This window comes from Pelodiscus sinensis, chromosome 6, assembly GCF_049634645.1.
Source record: "Pelodiscus sinensis isolate JC-2024 chromosome 6, ASM4963464v1, whole genome shotgun sequence".
Classification (NCBI taxonomy): Eukaryota; Metazoa; Chordata; order Testudines; family Trionychidae; genus Pelodiscus; species Pelodiscus sinensis.
In genome coordinates, this window is record NC_134716.1 from 96,878,133 (window position 1) to 96,896,655 (window position 18,523).

General features: G+C 42.4%; 1 protein-coding gene across 4 annotated transcripts in view; it reads left to right on the forward strand.

Annotated features, from left to right (window-relative positions):
- Positions 1-18,523, forward strand: part of SLC38A9 (solute carrier family 38 member 9) — an 89,885-nt gene that overhangs the window by 41,555 nt on the left and 29,807 nt on the right. For all 4 annotated transcript variants that reach the window (XM_006139553.4, XM_006139554.4, XM_014581752.3 and 1 more), the window contains 2 exons: positions 3,903-4,009; positions 16,894-17,007. In XM_006139553.4, the coding sequence (XP_006139615.1) occupies positions 3,903-4,009; positions 16,894-17,007 (221 nt within the window). The remainder of the gene's footprint in view (positions 1-3,902; positions 4,010-16,893; positions 17,008-18,523) is intronic.

Sequence of the window (18,523 nt, forward strand, 5' to 3'; positions counted from 1 at the left end):
ATGTTTCCACAGCTATGTTGGCTGACTTACTGCTGGAGGTGAAGAGTCTTGCAAAGAAAGCTAAAGTAATAGACATTATTGGAATAAACTCTCTACCATAGTACAGCATTATCGAAGTATTATACAGCCACAATTTCTGTGGTGGTGTGTGTGGATTTACTTAAATTTAGAGGGTATGTCTACACTGTGGGACAAGGTTGAATTAAGATACACAACTTCAGCTACATTAATTGTGTAGCTGAAGTCGAACCTTAACTTGACATTTGGTGGTGTCCATGCTGCAGGAAGTCAAAGGGAGAGCACTCGCCCTTTGACTTCACTTCTTCCTTGTGGCAGCAGGGCTACCAGCATTGACCAGAGTGCCCCTCTCAGTTTGAATTAGCATGTCTTCGCTAGACCCGCTTATTCATACTCTGGAAGATTGACAGCAGCAGCTTTGATTTTCCTCTGTATAGACATACTCAAATTGAAATGGCGTAGAAGGTAAGAAACTAGGCAGCTTGAATAGTATGTTCTGTGTATTCCTGGCTAAGAATACTGCTCTAACATCAGTTTTCTAGCTAGTACCTAGTCACTAATATTTGTTCTTTAATGTTTCCATGAATGGAGGTCAGTGGTATCTGTTTTTGGAAGGAGAACCTGAGTGCCAGACAACAAAGGGGTACATGGGTTAAGTAGTTCCTTTATCTTAGCCAAAATAATTTTCCTTTCTTATTGCAACGCTCACCTTCTGAGATGATGAATTCTTGCTGGTTTCAGCTGTACACAAGACCAGAACATAAGCCTTTAGGGTGTATAAGCGGCAAGAATGAGACTGTGAATCTCAAGATTCTGAGAGCATCAACACACAAAGCACCATGTCAGTGATATCGAACCTTTTCTCTTAAAAATAAAAGCAGCAGAGGGAGAGAGACTGGGAATGAAGGGGTAAGCCAGTTAGTTTTATTTGTCTCAGGTAAAACAATTTGCACTCAAAGCATTTGATTCCTGACCTCTATATTAATGATATATATATCTGATGGTATAACGTTATTTCCTCTAACAGATGGAATTCAGAGTAATATGCTTGCTTGGGCCACTCAGAGTCAGCTGATGAGACACAAAGCTTATGTCTTTGCTCTGATGCATGACTTGTATAGATAAGATGGACTGCTATCCACACTTCCAGAAGTTAGGCCTTGGAACTTTTCCCTTAGTAAAATCCCTACAGTAATATGTGTGATTAAAATGAGTCCTAAAATAATTGGTTTCCAGCTAATGGTTGGTAAGTTTCCAGCAATAGCTAGTTTCTAGCTGGCTAATGAAATTAATGATGAAGTGCTATAGTTGGCTGCTTCTTGACAATCTCAGACAGTGAGAATACAGTGAGGCTAGGGTTGCAAACCATATATATAATGTACATGGTGTATCATGGAGTTCAGATGAAATACAGCCTCTGCTCTTGGTCTCTGAGAGACCTCAAACTGAGCTTTGTCTGAAAACCTTCTTTGATTTCAAATTGCACCAGCAAACAATCTCAAAATGTTCAGTGCGCTCATGAATATCCGAAGAGGTCAAAAAAAGTTCATCTCCAAATTTCCTGAGAAGTCTGGATGTTAACTAGCTGTAGTTTGTTTGAATTTTGTTAACAACCATAGGGCAAATGTGAAACTAGACTGGTTTAAAGTGCACTTGAGGTTCAGGTCTAATGTTCTATTGAGCAGCTTCAGTATAGATTGATATATAGCAATCCATAGTGCAGTATGTGGTCATAAGATGTTGAGTGTTCAGCTCTTATGAATACAGGCAGTCCCCGAGTTAGGCGGATCCGACAGCCCAGACGTGCCGCGGCTGTCCCGCTGCCGGCGTCCTCAGAGGCTTTGCTCCCCGTCTCCCTGGTCTGGGGAGACGTGGAGCTAAGCCGCGGAGCACACGGGCAGCGGACAGCCCAGATGCGCCGCGGCTGTCCCGCTGCTGGCGTGTTCCGCGGCTTTGCTCCTCGTCTCCCTGATCTGCTGGAGACCAACAGACCAGGGAGACTGGGAACAAAGCGGAGCAAAGCCGCGGAGCCCCTGGGCAGCGGACAGCCCAGACGCGCCGCGGCTGTCCCGCTGCTGGCGTGCTCCGCGGCTTTGCTCTGCTTTGCTCCCCATCTCCCTGGTCTACTGGAGACCAGCAGACCAGGGAGACGGGGAGCAAAGCTGCGGAGCACGTGGGCAGCAGGACAGCCGCGGCGCGTCTGGGCTGTCCCACTGCCCCCGTGCTCCGCGGCTTTGCTCCGGACGCCTGTGGTACAGCAGCTGGGGCACTGCCAGTTGGTCCCGTAGCACCGCTCTGGGCGCTACTGGACCAACCCGGCAGCACCCCATCTGCTCTGCCCCAGGCGTCCTGATTCAGCCACTGCTGGTCAGTTTCAGCAGCGGCTGAATCAGGACGCCTGGGGCAGAGCAGCTTGGGTGCTGCTGGGTTGGTCCAGTAGCGCCAAGGAGCGGCGCTACTGGAGCAACCCAGCAGCACCCAAGCTGCTCTGCCCCAGGCGTCCCCAAGTCAGCCGCTGCTGAAACTGACCAGCAGCTGACTGCAGGAAGCCTGAGGCAGAGTTGCTGTGCCCCGGGCTTCCTGGAATCAGCCGCTGATCAGTTTCAGCAGCAGCTGACTTGGGGACGCCTGGGGTTCTTAAGTTGAATCTGTATGTAAGAACTGGCGTCCAGATTCAGCCTGTTGAAACTGATCAGTGGCTGATTCCAGGAAGCCCGGGGCAGAGCAACTCTGCCTCAGGCTTCCTGCTGTCAGCCGCTGGTTAGTTTCAGCAGCGGCTGAATCTGGATGCCAGTTCCGACTTACATACAGATTCAACTTAAGAACAAACCTACAGTCCCTATCTTGTATGTAACCCGGGGACTGCCTGTATGTCTGCAAAGATAAGTATGCCAACGATATAGCAACTTTGGCTGATGTCATTATGGTGGGAAGGATAAAATGCTGAGTAATGAGCGGTTTTGAATCTGCCAATGTGGTTTATTGTTAGAATTAAAGTAGTGGGAATTAAAACTAAAGTGAGACATTGTTTTCTATTTGTTAGCATTGGTACTGCATCAGTGCTAATAAAATATTTAAAGACAGAGAAGCCAGCATAATGCTGTAGAGATAGACAAATGTTCTATTCTCTTAGACCAGCTGTCTCTTTGCTAGTATTTGTGGTATACAAGCCAAAATGGTGCTTAATGATGTTCTAGCATAAGTGAATTAGCACTCTGGCACTAAAAGCAACATTGCTGTTTCCAGAGGAGGTAAAGACATTTGTTGACTGGTGCCCTTTATATTCTCCCGGTTGAAGGTATCTTGATATTTTTTTCCTAAGCCTTTGTTTTGTAAACAATCATTTGACTCCCCTCTCTTCTAAAAAGCAATAGAGATATCACTTGTCTTCCTAAAAATGAGGGTCAGCAGCCTCCTTCACAATTGGTCATTGGTGATGCTCTGTGTATTGACCAACAAGAGGCTATCACACAGCAGACAGCTTTTCCTGGCCGCCGCCATCGCTGGTACAGATGGAGTTTCTCCAAAATGAGTTTGCCTATCAAGGCATTGAACTGCTCTCTTGAGAAATAGAAAAATGTATATTGTTTAAGTCCTGGAATAACAAGACTTCTAAGTACGGCAAGTTAGGAAGAAACTTTTCTGCATAGTATGTTTATAAACAGTTGGCTTTTACTGGGTATTTGCTCCTTCTGCTGAAGCATCTAGAAATAACTGCTGTCAGAGACAAGTTACTGAACTAAATGGATGGCCTGATACTGAATAGCAATTCCTACATTCCTGTCATCCAGAAATAAACTTTGGAAATGAACATTTTGGCAGCTGTTGTTTATTTCACTGATAGAAATAAAAAACTAATTTTTGTTTTGTTTTTGTTTTCCTAGAGTTTAGAATTCAGTTTCCTCAGCTCACAGGGGTCCTGACACTTGCTTTCTTCATTCATAACTGTGTTATCACTCTCCTTAAGAACAACAAGAACCAGGAAAACAATGTAAGTAACTTCATGAGAAATTATTCATTTAAAGATGATAGGCCACACTAATGCTTCCTTGTTGGACATCTCTCAAAACGGATATGGAGGCTGTTATAGGTGCAGAACACAGATATCTCTTGTTTTTTCCGGTAAGTGTGAAGGAGTAATTTATGTGTGTGTGTTTGCCACTGCCTGCTGACACACCAAAAGCGCATTTGTAAGTGTCACTCCAGGTTTTTCATTCTAGAGCAATTAAAAAAAATTGTAATGACCTGAATCAACAGTATGCACCCTTTTAGTACTATGTTGGTTAATAACTACTCAATTCTTCTCTTTGAATTGGTGTTCGTTAATACAATGCTGTTTGTTAATGCTGACAGATTCAAAGAGATTTATTAATTGTGAGGCTATTAACCAATATAAAGGCATTTGGGGACATATTGTAGACTTGTATAACTAGGATTTCTATGTTGGTGAAACTGCAGCTCAGAATAGCACTTCTGTGTATCCAGAGGTCTAGTTACCCAAATATTTCAGCTGTGCCCCAGGCATTTGGATAAATGAGAGGGTACTGTCACTGAAATGTAATCAGGCTTTTCAAATTTATTTGCTGTCAATTTGACGACAAACTGTCAAATTTCAACCAAGAAGATACAAGTTTGACATCTTAAAGGCTCTAAAAAAATCATTTAAAATGAAAACACTTGAGCAGCCTTAACTATAATTATCATTATGTCCAGAGAATTGAAGTATGATATTCACAACTAAATGCAATTTCCCCAGAGTTTGGTGTGTTCAGATTCAGGGCTCCGGGACTGGCAAATCAAGATCTTCCATGAAAATGTAATTAGCCTGGCATCACAAAATAGATAAATGTTCAGCTGTGGTTGAATCTCTGACTTGATAGCTTAGAAGTGGAGTTGAAACTGTCCCTAGGTGTACAAGATACACAATAAGATCACCTGCTATTTAATGATCCTAGCAGTACCTTCTTAGGCACATTGTGGTAAGTCAAGGATTGATAGCAAAAAAAGTAAACTCCTTTAGGCAGGGCCAGACCTTTTCTGTTTGGGAAGCATCTGGAATGTTATGGTGCTAATGGTAATAAATTTAATTAATTAAAAGCTGGGGTCCTGGAGAAGGAAACTTGCTGAGTTTTCTCACATTCTTCCATTATGGAAAGAGGCAGGATTTTCCCTCCCATCATCAAGAGAAAGTCAGTAATTTTGGCCAGCCAACACTGTGGATCCCTCAGGAAACCAAAGTTGTCTGTGTGGAGGGGACCTGATGCCTTCACACAAGCTTCTAGGTCTCCCCTGTGGTTTTCCCCTCTCACTGACGGTGCAGCTTTGTTTGATTCCTCTGCTGACTGCAGCATGAGGAATCCCTTCTTTAACTGTATAAGGAAGCAAGGTCTGTATTAACTTTTCCAAAGGTTTTTCCATGGGTTTGAGGAGGAGAAAGGGGGGAAGAATGTGTATACAGACCAGCACCACACTGATCTCAGATACTCCCCCGCCTCCATTCCCAAACCTATTGTAGGACTCCTGGGCATCAGTCAGTTCCACTGTTTGCTGTTTCACCATTTCCCCTCCTTTCATGGGGAGGAGGTACAGTTAGAACCCATTGTCGTGCATGGTTTCAGGGGAACAATCTAGCCCACAATCTCTGCCTTGGTTATAAAGTGCATTGCTTATATAAGCTCAAATAATATCTTTAATCCATCAAGGCTGTATTCTTAATTTCCGTTGATACAACATTGAGATCTTTGGATGAGAAGGTACCATAAAACTCAAAGCACTTGTTAGACATTAATTAAGCCTGAATGCTTCTGTGTAGCTGATGCATCTTTTAATCCAGCCAGCGGTCAACAAGCAGAAAGAATGTATCTGTTGTTAAGTGCTAGCTTGTGCTAAATGTTCCTGACCGTAGTGGTAACTTTTACAAATTTGCCCTGAAGAGATTTTCAAAGTTAATCAGAATTTACACCCTGACTAGTTTCGAGACCAAGTTTTCATGGGCTCATGTGGAAAGTTCATTTTTAACACAGCCAAACCCATTTTTTCCCTTGAATCCTCTTTTAATGAGGAGTCTGTGAAAAGGCACAAGTGCACAAAACTGAAGTGTGTTATAATATAGGATCATAAAATTGGAGAAATGTAGGGCTGGGCTGACCTCAACAGGTCATTTGCTCCATTTCCCCTTTGCTGTGTCAGGATCAAATAAACCTAGAGCCTCTCATGATAGAAGTTCCATAACCTCCCTTAGCTACATATTCCTACACTTTTAGTTTAGCTAAACTTTTAGTTAGACAGTTTTCCCTAATCACTAGCCTAAATCTCTCTTGCTGCAGGTTAAGCCCCAATACTACTTGTTCCCCTTTCAAGGGTAGATGGAAAAGAATTGGTCACTATCCTTTATGTAACAGCCATTAATACATTTGAAGACTCTTATCTGGTCCCCTCAGTCGTCTTTTCCCAAGATGAAATAAGCTCAGTGTTACAAATCTTTTATCATTTTATTACTCTCCTTTCAGCTCTCTCCAGTTTCTCCACATCTTTCCTAAAGTGTGGTGTGTAGAATTGAAGCTTCACCGTTGCCAAAAAGGGTGGGAAATTTAGCTCCTGTGTCTTAAAAACTACACTCCTATTAATGCACCCTGGAATTATATTGGCTCAGGTTCAATTTATGATCCACTATAATCCTCCAATGTTTTTTCAGCAGTACTACTATCCAGCCAGATATTCCCTATTCTGTATTTGTGTGTTTGATTCCCCCCCCCCACACACACACACTTCTGTTCCTAAATACAATCGTTTGCACTTAGCCTGTCACTTACCTCTTCTCTCAACATTTGTTTGCCTCAAGGGGTCCTGAAGAGAGGTGCATAGAATGAGCATGTAACCTAGACCTTAGAACAGAGGTCTTCAATCTGTGGGGCATGGCCCTCTATGGGGGGCACAGAGTAACATTTAGGGGGGGGTCTGGGATCAGCCTCCCACCGGGGCAGGGGGGAAGGAGCACTGCCCAGCTCTGCTTCAGGCCCCGCCTGCCCAGAGATCGACTCCTACCCCCTGCTCCCAGCTATGACCCTAGCTGCCCACCCGACTCCATGGGAGTGGGAGGGAATAGACAAGGGAAACTCATGGAAAGCGAGAGAAATCCTGGATGATTGGAAAAAGGCAAATGTAGTGCCCATCTTCAAAAACGGGAAGAAGGACAATCCAGGGAACTACAGACCAGTCATCCTTACCTCAGTCCCTGGAAAAATCATTCCATTTTGAAGCACTTGGAAGAGGGGAAAGTGATCAGGAATAGTCAACATGGATTCACCAAGAGCAAGTCAAACCTGACCAATTTGATTAGCTTCTATGATGAGGTAACTGGCTCTGTGGATATGGGAAAGTCAGTGAATGTGATATACCTTGACTTTAGCAAAGCTTTTGATACTGTGACTCAGCGACCAGGAACAGCTAACAGGAGAGTTTGGAGAGGGAGTTCTCCAGGTAAAAGAGGTGTAAAAACGGGACCCTTGTGGTAAGTGGCTGTCTGGAGTGTGTGTTTGTGTGTGGGGGAGTTATTTGCAGTGTGCTGAGCTTGTGTTTGTCTGTTTGGTTTGTTTGTTTGTTTGTTTGATTGAAGGAGCTTCTAAACGGTTTGAAATCTAGAAGTCTCTGTTAATTGGCTGAGCCTCAGTCAGGGGGAGGGGCTACCAGAGCTATATAAGCCTGTGACTCAGCGACCAGGAACAGCTAACAGGAGAGTTTGGAGAGGGAGTTTAGAGGGGGAGGTTAGAGGGCACTAGTGACTTCTGACCTTCTTTAAAACATAACTCTTAGAATAATCTATATTCCAGAGGTTTAAAAAGAATCCCAGTTTATACTTAAACTTATTCATTAGAAAAATGGAGACAGAAGCCCAGCAGCAGAGTGGGGGCTATCCTTTTTATTGCGTCGAGTCTAACATGTATGATTACCTGCCCTGTGGGCGGGTGGCATATGTGTGCACCTGTTGCAAGGAGCTCCTGACTCTCAGAGACCGAGTTCGGGCTTTGGAGGCCAGGGTGGCTGAACTGAAGGAGCTAAAGGAGGTAGAGAGCTATGTTGATGAGACTTTCCAGGACAGTGTAGTACTGTCCCACCTCCAGTCTGAGAGCCCCAGTGCTCTTAAGGAGGATGAAAGTCTCAAGAGAACAGAGCATTCAATGGGAGCAGAGGGAAACCATCCCGTAGTTGGGACCCTCCTCCCAGAGGATGTTGCGGTATCCTCTCGCACTGAGGATACCTCTGAGGGGGAGGGAATGCCAGTTAGGAAGAGGCAGGTGTTAGTAGTGGGTGATTCGATGGTTAGAAACATAGATAGTTGGGTTTGTGATGACCGGGAGAACCGTATTGTCACTTGCCTGCCCGGTGTGAAGGTTGCGGATCTCTCGAGGCATCTAGACAGACTTATGTGTAGTGCTGGGGAGGACCTGGTGGTCGTGGTACACGTAGGTGCCAATGACATAGGGAAGGGTAGGAGAGATGTCCTGGAGGCCAAATTTAGGCTGCTAGGAAAGAGACTGAAATCCAGGACCTCTATGGTGGCATTCTCGGAAATGCTTCCAGTTCCACGCGCAGGGCCAGGTAGGCAGGCAGAGCTTCAGAGTCTCAATGCGTGGATGACACTATGGTGTAGGGAAGAGGGGTTTGGATTTATTAGGAACTGGGGACACTTTTGGGAGAGGGGGAGCCTATACAGGAAGGATGGGCTCCACCTAAACCAGGGTGGAACCAAACTGCTGGCACTAAACATTAAAAAGGCCGTAGAGCAGTTTTTAAACTAAGAGATGGGGGAAAGCCGATTGGTGTGGAGATGCACGTAAATCGGAGGGAGACTTCTCTTAGAGGAGAATCCATTGATAGGGATTCTCTAAGCTGTATTCAGAAAGAGAGGATGGGAGAGGGCAAACTATGGGCCAGAGCAGACAAACAACTGCATACAAAGGAATCCAGTGCATCAGAGAATGGCAGACAAATAAGCAGGGGCAAATTTTTAAAGTGCTTGTACACAAATGCTAGGAGTCTGACTAATAAGATGGGCGAACTAGAGTACCTCGTATTAAATGAGGAGATTGACATAATAGGCATCACCGAAACCTGGTGGAATGAGGAAAATCTGTGGGACACAATTATACTGGGATATAAAATATATAGAAAGGATAGAGCAGGCCGGGTGGGTGGCGGAGTGGCACTGTATGTGAAAGATAATGTAGAATCAAACGAAATAAAAATATTAAGTGACTCAACATGTTCAATAGAATAGCTATGGATAGTAATTCCATGCTCCAATAATAAGAAATTAGCAGTAGGGATATATTACCGACCACCTGACCAGGACAGCGATACTGACATTGAAATGCAAAGGGAGATTAGAGAGGCTACCAAAATAAAAGAACTCTATAATAATGGGGGATTTTAATTACCCCCATATTGACTGGACACGTGTCACCTCAGGAAGAGAAGCAGAGAGAAAATTTCTCAATGGCTTAAATGACTGCTTCTTGGAGCAGCTGGTGCAGGAACCCACAAGGGGAGAGGCAATTCTCGATTTAGTCCTGAGTGGAGTGCAGGATAAGGTCCAGAATATAAACGTTACAGGACCGCTTGGGAATAGTGACCATAATATAATAACATTCGACATTCCTGTGGTGGGAAGAACACCTCAGCAGTCCAGCACTCTGGCATTTAATTTCAAAAAGGGGAATTACACAAAAATGAGGAGGTTAGTTAAACAGAAATTAAAAGGCACAGTGACTAGAGCCAAATCCCTGAAAGCTGCATGGAAACTTTTTAAAGACACCATAATAGAGGCCCAACTTAAATGTATACCCCAAATTAAAAAACATAGTAAGAGACCTAAAACAGAGTCACCGTGGCTTAACCACCATGTAAAAGAAGCAGTGAGGGACAAAAAGGTATCTTTTAAGAAGTGGAAGTCCAATCCTAGTGAGATAAATGGAAAAGAACATAAACACTGTCAAATGAAGTGTAAAAATGTAGTAAGAAAAGCAAAAAAAGATTTTGAGGAACAGCTAGCCAAAAACTCAAAAAGAAATAACAAAATGTTTCAGTACATTAGAAGCAGGAAGCCTGCTAAAAAACCTGTGGGTCCCCTAGATGATCGAGCTATAAAAGGAGCAATCAAGGACGATAAAGCCATTGCAGAGAAACTAAATGATTTCTTTGCTTCAGTCTTCACGGCTGAGGACGTTGGGGAGATTCCTGAATCTGCATTGTCCTTTGTGGGAGGTGAATCTGAGGAACTGTCCCGGATTGAAGTGTCATTAGAGGAGGTTTTGGAACAAATAGAAAAACGTAATGTTAACAAATCTCTGGGACCGGATGGCATTCATCCAGAGGTTCTAAAAGAACTCAAATGGGAAATTGCTGAGCTATTATCTGTGGTTTGTAACCTATCCTTTAAATCGGCTTCCGTACCTAATGACTGGAAGGTAGCCAACATGACACCAATATTTAAAAAGGGCTATAGAGGCGATCCTGGCAATTACAGACCGGTAAGTCTAACTTCAGTACTGGGCAAATTAGTCGAAACAATAGTAAAGAATAAAATTGTGAAGCATGTAGAAGAACGTAATTTGTTGGACAAAAGTCAACATGGTTTCTGTAAAGGGAAATCCTGTCTTACTAATCTATTACAGTTCTTTGAAAGAGTTAACAAACATGCGGACAAGGGGGATCCAGTAGATATAGTATACTTGGATTTTCAGAAAGCCTTTGACAAGGTCCCTCACCAAAGGCTCTTGTGTAATTTACACGGCCATGGGATAAGAGGGAAGGTCCTTGTTTGGATTGAGAACTGGTTAAAAGACAGGAAACAAAGGGTAGGAATAAATGGTAAATTTTCAGATTGGAGAGGGGTAACTAGTGGTGTACCCCAAGGGTCAGTCCTGGGACCAATCCTTTTCAACTTATTCATAAATGATCTGGAGAAAGGGGTAAGCAGTGAAGTAATAAAGTTTACAGATGATACAAAACTGTTTAGGATAGTCAAGACAGAAGTAGACTGTGAGGGACTCAACAAGATCTCACCAAACTGAGTGACTGGGCAACAAAATGGCAAATGAAATTTAATGTGGATAAGTGTAAAGTAATGCACATTGGGAAAAATAATCCCAACTATACGTACAGTATGATGGGGGCTAATTTGGCTACGACAAATCAGGAAAGAGATCTTGGAGTTATCGTGGACAGTTCTCTGAAAACTTCCACGCAGTGTGCAGCGGCGGTCAAAAAGGCAAATAGGATGCTAGGAATTATTAGGAAAGGGATAGAAAATAAGACCTAGAATATCTTACTGCCCCTGTGTAAAACTATGGTATGCCCACATCTTGAATACGGTGTACAGATGTGGTCTCCTCACCTCAAAAAAGATATTTTGGCCTTGGAAAGGGTTCAGAAAAGGGCAACTAAAATGATTAGGGGTTTGGAATGGGTCCCATATGCAGAGAGGTTAAAGCGACTGGAACTTTTCAGTTTAGAAAAGAGGAGATTGAGGGGGGATATGATAGAGGTTTATAAAATCATGAGTGGTGTGGAGAGGGCGGATAAAGAAAAGTTATTTATTAGTTCCCTAAATAGAACTAGAGGACACGGAATGAAATTAATGGGGAGCAGGTTTAAAACTAATAAAAGAAAGTTCTTCTTCACACAGCGTGTAGTCAACCTGTGGAACTCCTTGCCAGAGGAGGCTGTGAAGGCTAGGACTATAATAGAGTTTAAAGAGAAGCTAGATAATTTCATGGAGGTTAGGTCCATAAAAGGCTATTAGCCAGGGGATAAAATGGTGTCCTTGGCCTCTGTTTGTCAGAGGCTGGAGAGGGATGGCAGGAGACAAATCGCTTGATCATTGTCTTTGGTCCACCCTCTCTGGGGCACCTGGTGCTGGCCACTGTCGGTAGACAGGATACTGGGCTAGATGGACCTTTGGTCTGACCCAGTACGGCCGTTCTTATGTTCTTATGATACAATCTCCCACAGTATTCTTGCCAACAAGTTAAGGAAGTATGGATTAGATAAATGGATTGTAAGATGGATAAAAGCTGGCTAGACTGTCGGGCCCAACGGGTAGTGATTAATGGCTCTGTGTCAGATTGGCAGTCGGTTTCTAGCAGCGTGCCCCAAGGATCGGTTCTAGGGCCGGTTTTGTTCATCTTTATTAATGACCTGGATGAGGGGATGACACTGCAAGTTTGCAGACGACACTAAGCTAATAGGAGAGGTAGATATGCTGGAGGGTAGGGATAGGGTCCAGAGTGACCTAGATAGATTAGAGGATTGGACCAAAAGAAATCTGATGACTGAGGTTCGACAAGGACAAGTGCAGAGTCCTGGGATGGAAGAATCCCAAGCATTGTTACAGGCTGGGGACCGAATGGCTAAGTAACAGTTCTGCAGAAAAGGACCTGGGGATTACAGTGGATAGGAAGCTGGATATGAATCAACAGTGTGCTCTTGTAGCCAAGATGGCTAGGTTGCATTAGGAGAAGCATTGCCAGCAGATCTAGAGAAGTAATTATTCCCCCTTTATTCGGCTGTGGTGAGGCCACATCTGGAGTATTGTGTCCAGTTCTGGGCCCCCCCACTACAGAAAGGATGTGGATACATTGGAGAGGGTCCAGTGGAGGGTGATCAAAATGATTAGGGGGCTGGAGCATATGATCTAGGAGGAGAGGCTGAGGGATTTTGGTTTTAGTGTGCAGAAGAGAAGAGTGAGGGGGGATTTGATAGCAGCGTTCAGCTTCCTGAAGGGAGGTTCCAAAGAAGATGGAGAAAGGGTGTTCATAGTAGTGACGGATGGCAGAACAAGGAGCAATGGGCTCAAGTTACAGTGGGGGAGGTCTAGGTTGGATATTAAGACAAACTATTTCACTAGAAGGGTGGTGAAGTACTGGAATGGGTTACCTAGTTAGGTGGTGGAATCTCTATCCCTAGAGGTGTTTAAGTTTGTTTGACAAAGCACTGGCTGGGTCGATTTAGTTGGGATTGGTCCTGCTTGGGTAGGGGGTGGGACTTGATGACCGCCCGAGGTCTCTTTCAGCTCTGTGATTCTAAGGGAAAGGTGGGGCAAGAGGTAGAAGTTTGAGGACCACTGCTTTAGAAGATGTTATAGGAGCTCTTACATTACAGTGATTTTTGTTTAGGGGTGCAGTAATTCGCCATTTTAAAGTGTGGCTGCCCTTCGGAAAGAGAAACATTTTTGAATGGTCAATCACAAGCATTTAATGTATTGTATGTATTTAGTCATACCTTGCAAGAATAAATTTATTTTCTAAGGGGATAGATTGTTTGGCTAATTCCCCAACAGAATTGTTAAGCGCTGTTAGTACAGGTTGAACTTTCTAAAATCCAGGCCTCTGATCAGCAACATCCACAGGCCAGAAAGACTATGGATATTGTTGGATTAGAGAGAGCCCCAGCTGGGCAGGTTCAGGGTCTAGGCTAGTGGTGGGAAGCTCAGGGCTGCCGTAGTAGGGTGCAGTCTGGGTGGCAGCGGTGCTGGCACAGAAGAGAGCAAGTCCTGCTTGGCAGGAGGCAGTAGGGCCAGGCTAGCATAGCGGGGATGAAAGTCTGCTTGGGCTAGAAGTGGGGTGGGGGGGGGAGACCGGGGGGCTGGAGCCCAGGAGCCTGGCAGGGCTAGAGGCAGCAGGCCTGCTATGGGGAGCAGGGCCAAAAGCTAGAGGGGAACCTTGATGGTGGGGCAAACTCTGTTGTTGGGGACTGCTCAGGTCCCAAGGTTATTGGACCAGGAAGATCCCACCTGTAAAACCTTTGTTATGTGTGAGTCAAAAGAACCAAACTTGCTGGATATTTCAAAAACCATTTTTGTACTGGCAAACTACATATTTAATCTGTAGACCATTGGGACGTAGTACCTAAGGGACGCTGCAATGCCATTTTAACAGTCATTTTCAGAACAGAACCATACTTTTATCAAAATATCTTTTTTTGTCTACTATTCCATTTTCAAGGTAGAATATATAATACATTTCCTGAGTGTAATTCCCTTGTATGGTGGTCAAGCATTAAACATTGCAGCTTTTTGTGTCTGAGTCATCCTCTGCCATACTTCATTTTGAATGGTTGTATCCACCTTCTCTAGGTGTCAGGTACATTCTGGCCAAAACTTAATTGTTAATGTGGGGGGGATGCACATTTTCCCTTGTCCTGCTAACTACTTCATTTCTGTGTCACCACCATCCTTGTGTTAGAGAGATATGGTGGGCGAGGTGGTATCTCTTACCTCTCCAACTGTTTGAGCTTACACAGAACTCTTCCTCAGAACATCATCCCCATGTAACATTTATATCATCCATTCAGGTAAATTAGTTAAGCAGCATGCTTTGTCCTGATGCCTCCTTGTTTGCTTCTTGTCTAGGTAGTAGTCTAGCATTCCATGTGCACTGACAACATTTTCCAGCAGTAGGCTGTAAATTAAACTCTTAAAATATATATGAACATAGTTGTCATTGTATATTTGTGTAGTTTTGTAATGTGTTTAAAGAGCACTAATCACAGTATATAGGCACTGATATGGGTGTTGGTATATTTGCTTGGAGTAACTATTCTATATGTTGTTCATTGTTCTGTGTGCACACCTGGTGCAGAGTCAACTTACATGCTTGTGTTTGAAAATTTAACCCCAGAGATTTTTTTGCTAAATATGATATAACTTTCAGCAGTTGTTTACCATTCTTATTTTGAATGTGTTAGCTGAGTTTCTAGTGGCTAATTTGGAAATCTAACACAGTTGCAAGCCTAGAAATGACAGGCTTATGTTCTGGCTACAGAAAGTCAGCAGAAGTAGGTGCTTTGATGCATCCTATAGTGGGAAAAATAACTGATAACTAGAGAGAAAAGGGATCTTTCAGATACATTTATAAAAATATAGTGTTCCACTGGGGTCATGCACATCAACTTGGTTCTTCTTGGGTGGGTGTGTGTGTGGGGAGGGAGGGAGGTAATTAAAGAAAATGAGTATTTGATTAGAAGAAAAACATGTACCTATGTGGACTTTGTGAACATATATAATAAGCAGGGAAAATTAGGACTGATTTGGAAGCCGACTAAGCATAATCATGTTCCTATAAGTCCTAGTAAAATAAGGCCATGTGTCAAAAGTGTTGCCTGTAATCCTTTAAGAAAGCTGATTATTAGCATCATCTGAACAAATTGTTTGGCAAGTGGTAGTGAATGACCTGGAGAAAACATGCAGATATAGTACAGAATTTAGGTAGTTAATAATGGTGTCATCATGTAGTCCTAAAAAAGTGATTGATGTAGGAAATTAAAGTAGCTTAATTGTGACTAATGTACTTAAAAGAATCATGTGTCAGTGAGTTCTACAGTTTTGAATTTTTTCAAATGCATAAGTGATTGCTTTCCCACTAATTAATATTCTTTGTTATGTGAAATTTATTAGTAATTTAAAAGTGTAGTCCACACAAATTTTGCATGTATTACATTGTAGGTTAAGGTTTTCAGTGATTACCTAAAGTTAGATTCCTAAATTCATATTTAGGTACCTAAATTAGAGGTCTGATTTTCACAGGTGCTAAATGCCTAGCAGTTCTCTTTGACTTTGTTGGAAGCTATTGCATCCTCAGCATGTTAGGAAATTTCATGATTTATAATTTGCTACCTACATATGAATTTAGGAGCCTAACTTTAGACACCAACATTTGAAAATCATAGCCATAATGTATCGAGAATGCTATAGTGAAGGCAAATAATTATAGTGACAAGATTTACTATAAAATATGTTTCTAAAAGCATATAATGCCTCTGGGAGGAAGGGAGTGATTTAAATGGAAAAATATGGTTATTCTGGATTGTGTATCTGGCCTTGAAAAGTAAGTACATGCACTCAGAACCAGCAGTCTTTCCAAGCTGTGCTCTTGAAGCATATTTTTATATATATTATAGTATAAGACGTTAGGTTATGCTCCGTGGTTACATCCATAGGAACTAATATGATAAATGTGTGCATTTTGAAGGCTCCACGACTATAGTCTTGAGTTTCCAAACACTTTGTATTTTTTTTTAAATATCATTTTCATTTATAGCTGGAATCTGGCCTGTTGATGTGTGTAGCTGCCAGTTTTTAGTCTTGCCAACAGACTTGACACACATGGTTTCAATGGGCTATTTAGCTATCACTGCTAGTTGTGATGAATGTGTCCTGAGACTTGTTAGTGAGTGGGGGTATATGAAAAGGTTGAAGAAGCTCTATTTAGTCCTTGTATTCTTTGTGCATCTGTGGCATTTAGCAATAACCCCCTACATCTGTTGAGGAAGCTTTCCCTGGGTTCTTGTTGTTGCTGTCTGGATCTTATTCATCTTTAATACCTGCCTCGTATCTACTTTTGTGTACAATCTTCCTGCAAAAACAGCCACATTCTGAAGCCTTCACTCAGGCAAATCTCCCATTTAACCCTGTAAGAACCGTACAGATTAAGGACCACGGGATTTGGCTCATACGTTATGCACTAGACTTCATATTTTTGTAAAACGGGGGAGCATACTTAAATCTGTGCATGGATCCAAATCCCAATGGGAATTTTTCCATTCACCTTCAGTAGCTCAGACCCCAAAACTTATGGTCATTGTCTAAACTAAGCTAAAATTATATTTGGCTCTTTATCGCTGTCTGTTTTGAATCTTGCAATGATTTCTTTTCATGTAGCTGCAGTAATGATCAATGTTTTATCAAATAACTTGCTTTACAAAGAAACTAACAGCATGGTATATCTAGTATATTGTTGACCAGTAAGATAGTTCACCATATTTGTACTTTGCTGTGCATGTTAATACCAGAATAAAAATAAAATTTTGTTTTTGCAGGTGAGAGACCTTTCCATTGCTTATTTCCTGGTGGGATTAACCTATCTCTATGTTGGATTGTTCATTTTTGCTGCATTTCCTTCTCCACCGTTGTCCAAAGAGTGCATTGAACAGGTCGGGAAGACACTTTACTGCACTGTTTTCATCCCTGCTCTTCTAATTACTGTGGCAACAGCTACAATATGACTTTTGCCGCAAGAGGCAATGCAAATGAAGTGTAGATTAGCATTTTCCCACGCTTCATTTGCATACTCTCTTTCATTCCATTTTTGCGCTAGGGGTTTTTACACAAAAACAGGCAGTATGACCATGGCCATTTTGCACAAAATCCCCTTTTTCCGCAAGATCCTTATGCCTCTCTGGGACAGGCATACGGATCTTGCAGAAAAAGGGGGTTTTGTGCAAAACGGCCGTACTGCATGTTCTTGTGCAAAAACAGAACGAAAGAGTATGCAAATGAAGCGCGGAAAAATGCTAATCTGCGCTTCGTTTGCATTGCCTCTTGCGGAAAAAATCATAGTGTAGCACTAACCTGTGTGTATAAAATTCTGTAATTGTTCCTCATCCACTAAACTTTTGTCTGTATATTCCTGTAACTGGTGGCCCTTGGGGTCAGGGACTGTTCTCAAATGTGTTGAAAGTGACTGGCATATTGAGGGCATTTGTACAAACAAATACTAATGATGGCATTACATTTCTAATCTGCCTGCCTGCCACTGATTCCATACCCATGTAAGGATAAACATGGTCAACAAAATGTCTAATCATTGTAACTGAAAAGTAACAGAGAGGCAGTCATGTTAGTCTAAACTTGGTAAAACAAAAAAAGCAGTCCTGTAGCACTTTAAAAAGTAACAAAATGGTTTATTAGGTGATGAGGTTTCTGAAAAAGTGGGTCTGCCCCACAAAAGCTCATCACCTAATAAACCATCTTGTTAGTCTTTAAAGTGATACAGGACTGCTTTTTTTTTGTTTTACATTGTAACTGAGCAGACCAAAGAGTGCTCAAAAACAAAATAAATCAAACTTGTGAGCTGGTTAATTTATTGGAGGACTAATAGAGCATGAGCTGAACAATTGGGCCTTCTGAAGGCTCTGATCTTGCAAAAACTGTCAAACACATGTTTCTTTTATTGTTAGTGATTATAAGAAAATAGTTATGGATTGGTTTGTATAATTAACAGATATTTCAAGTTGTTGAATCCATGCATTCCTTATCTGTATAGGATCCAGCTTGAATTATTACATGTAGGTCACAAACAAGGTGGATTTGTCATGACAGCTGCAGTTTCCAAACACAAATGTAAGGTTTCATAAATATTTCACGGGGCGAAGGATCTTCCACTGGCATCAACAGATATTTATGCACTTTTGGGGGCGATTGGTGCCTGCTAGAGCATCATTACTCCCAAGGTAAAGAAGCCTAGAGCCAACAGAATATTCTTATGAGTTATCAATAGCCTCAGTTTATTAATGTAAACACATTACTGTGGATAATGGGGGCATTTGAAATCTTTTGCATATGGTGCCTGGTCTCAGCTCCATATTCTGTATTCAGAAATGTATGCTGTATGGAAAAATGGCATTTAATGATGACCATATACAAATCACTAGCCATTCGTATTTCAAA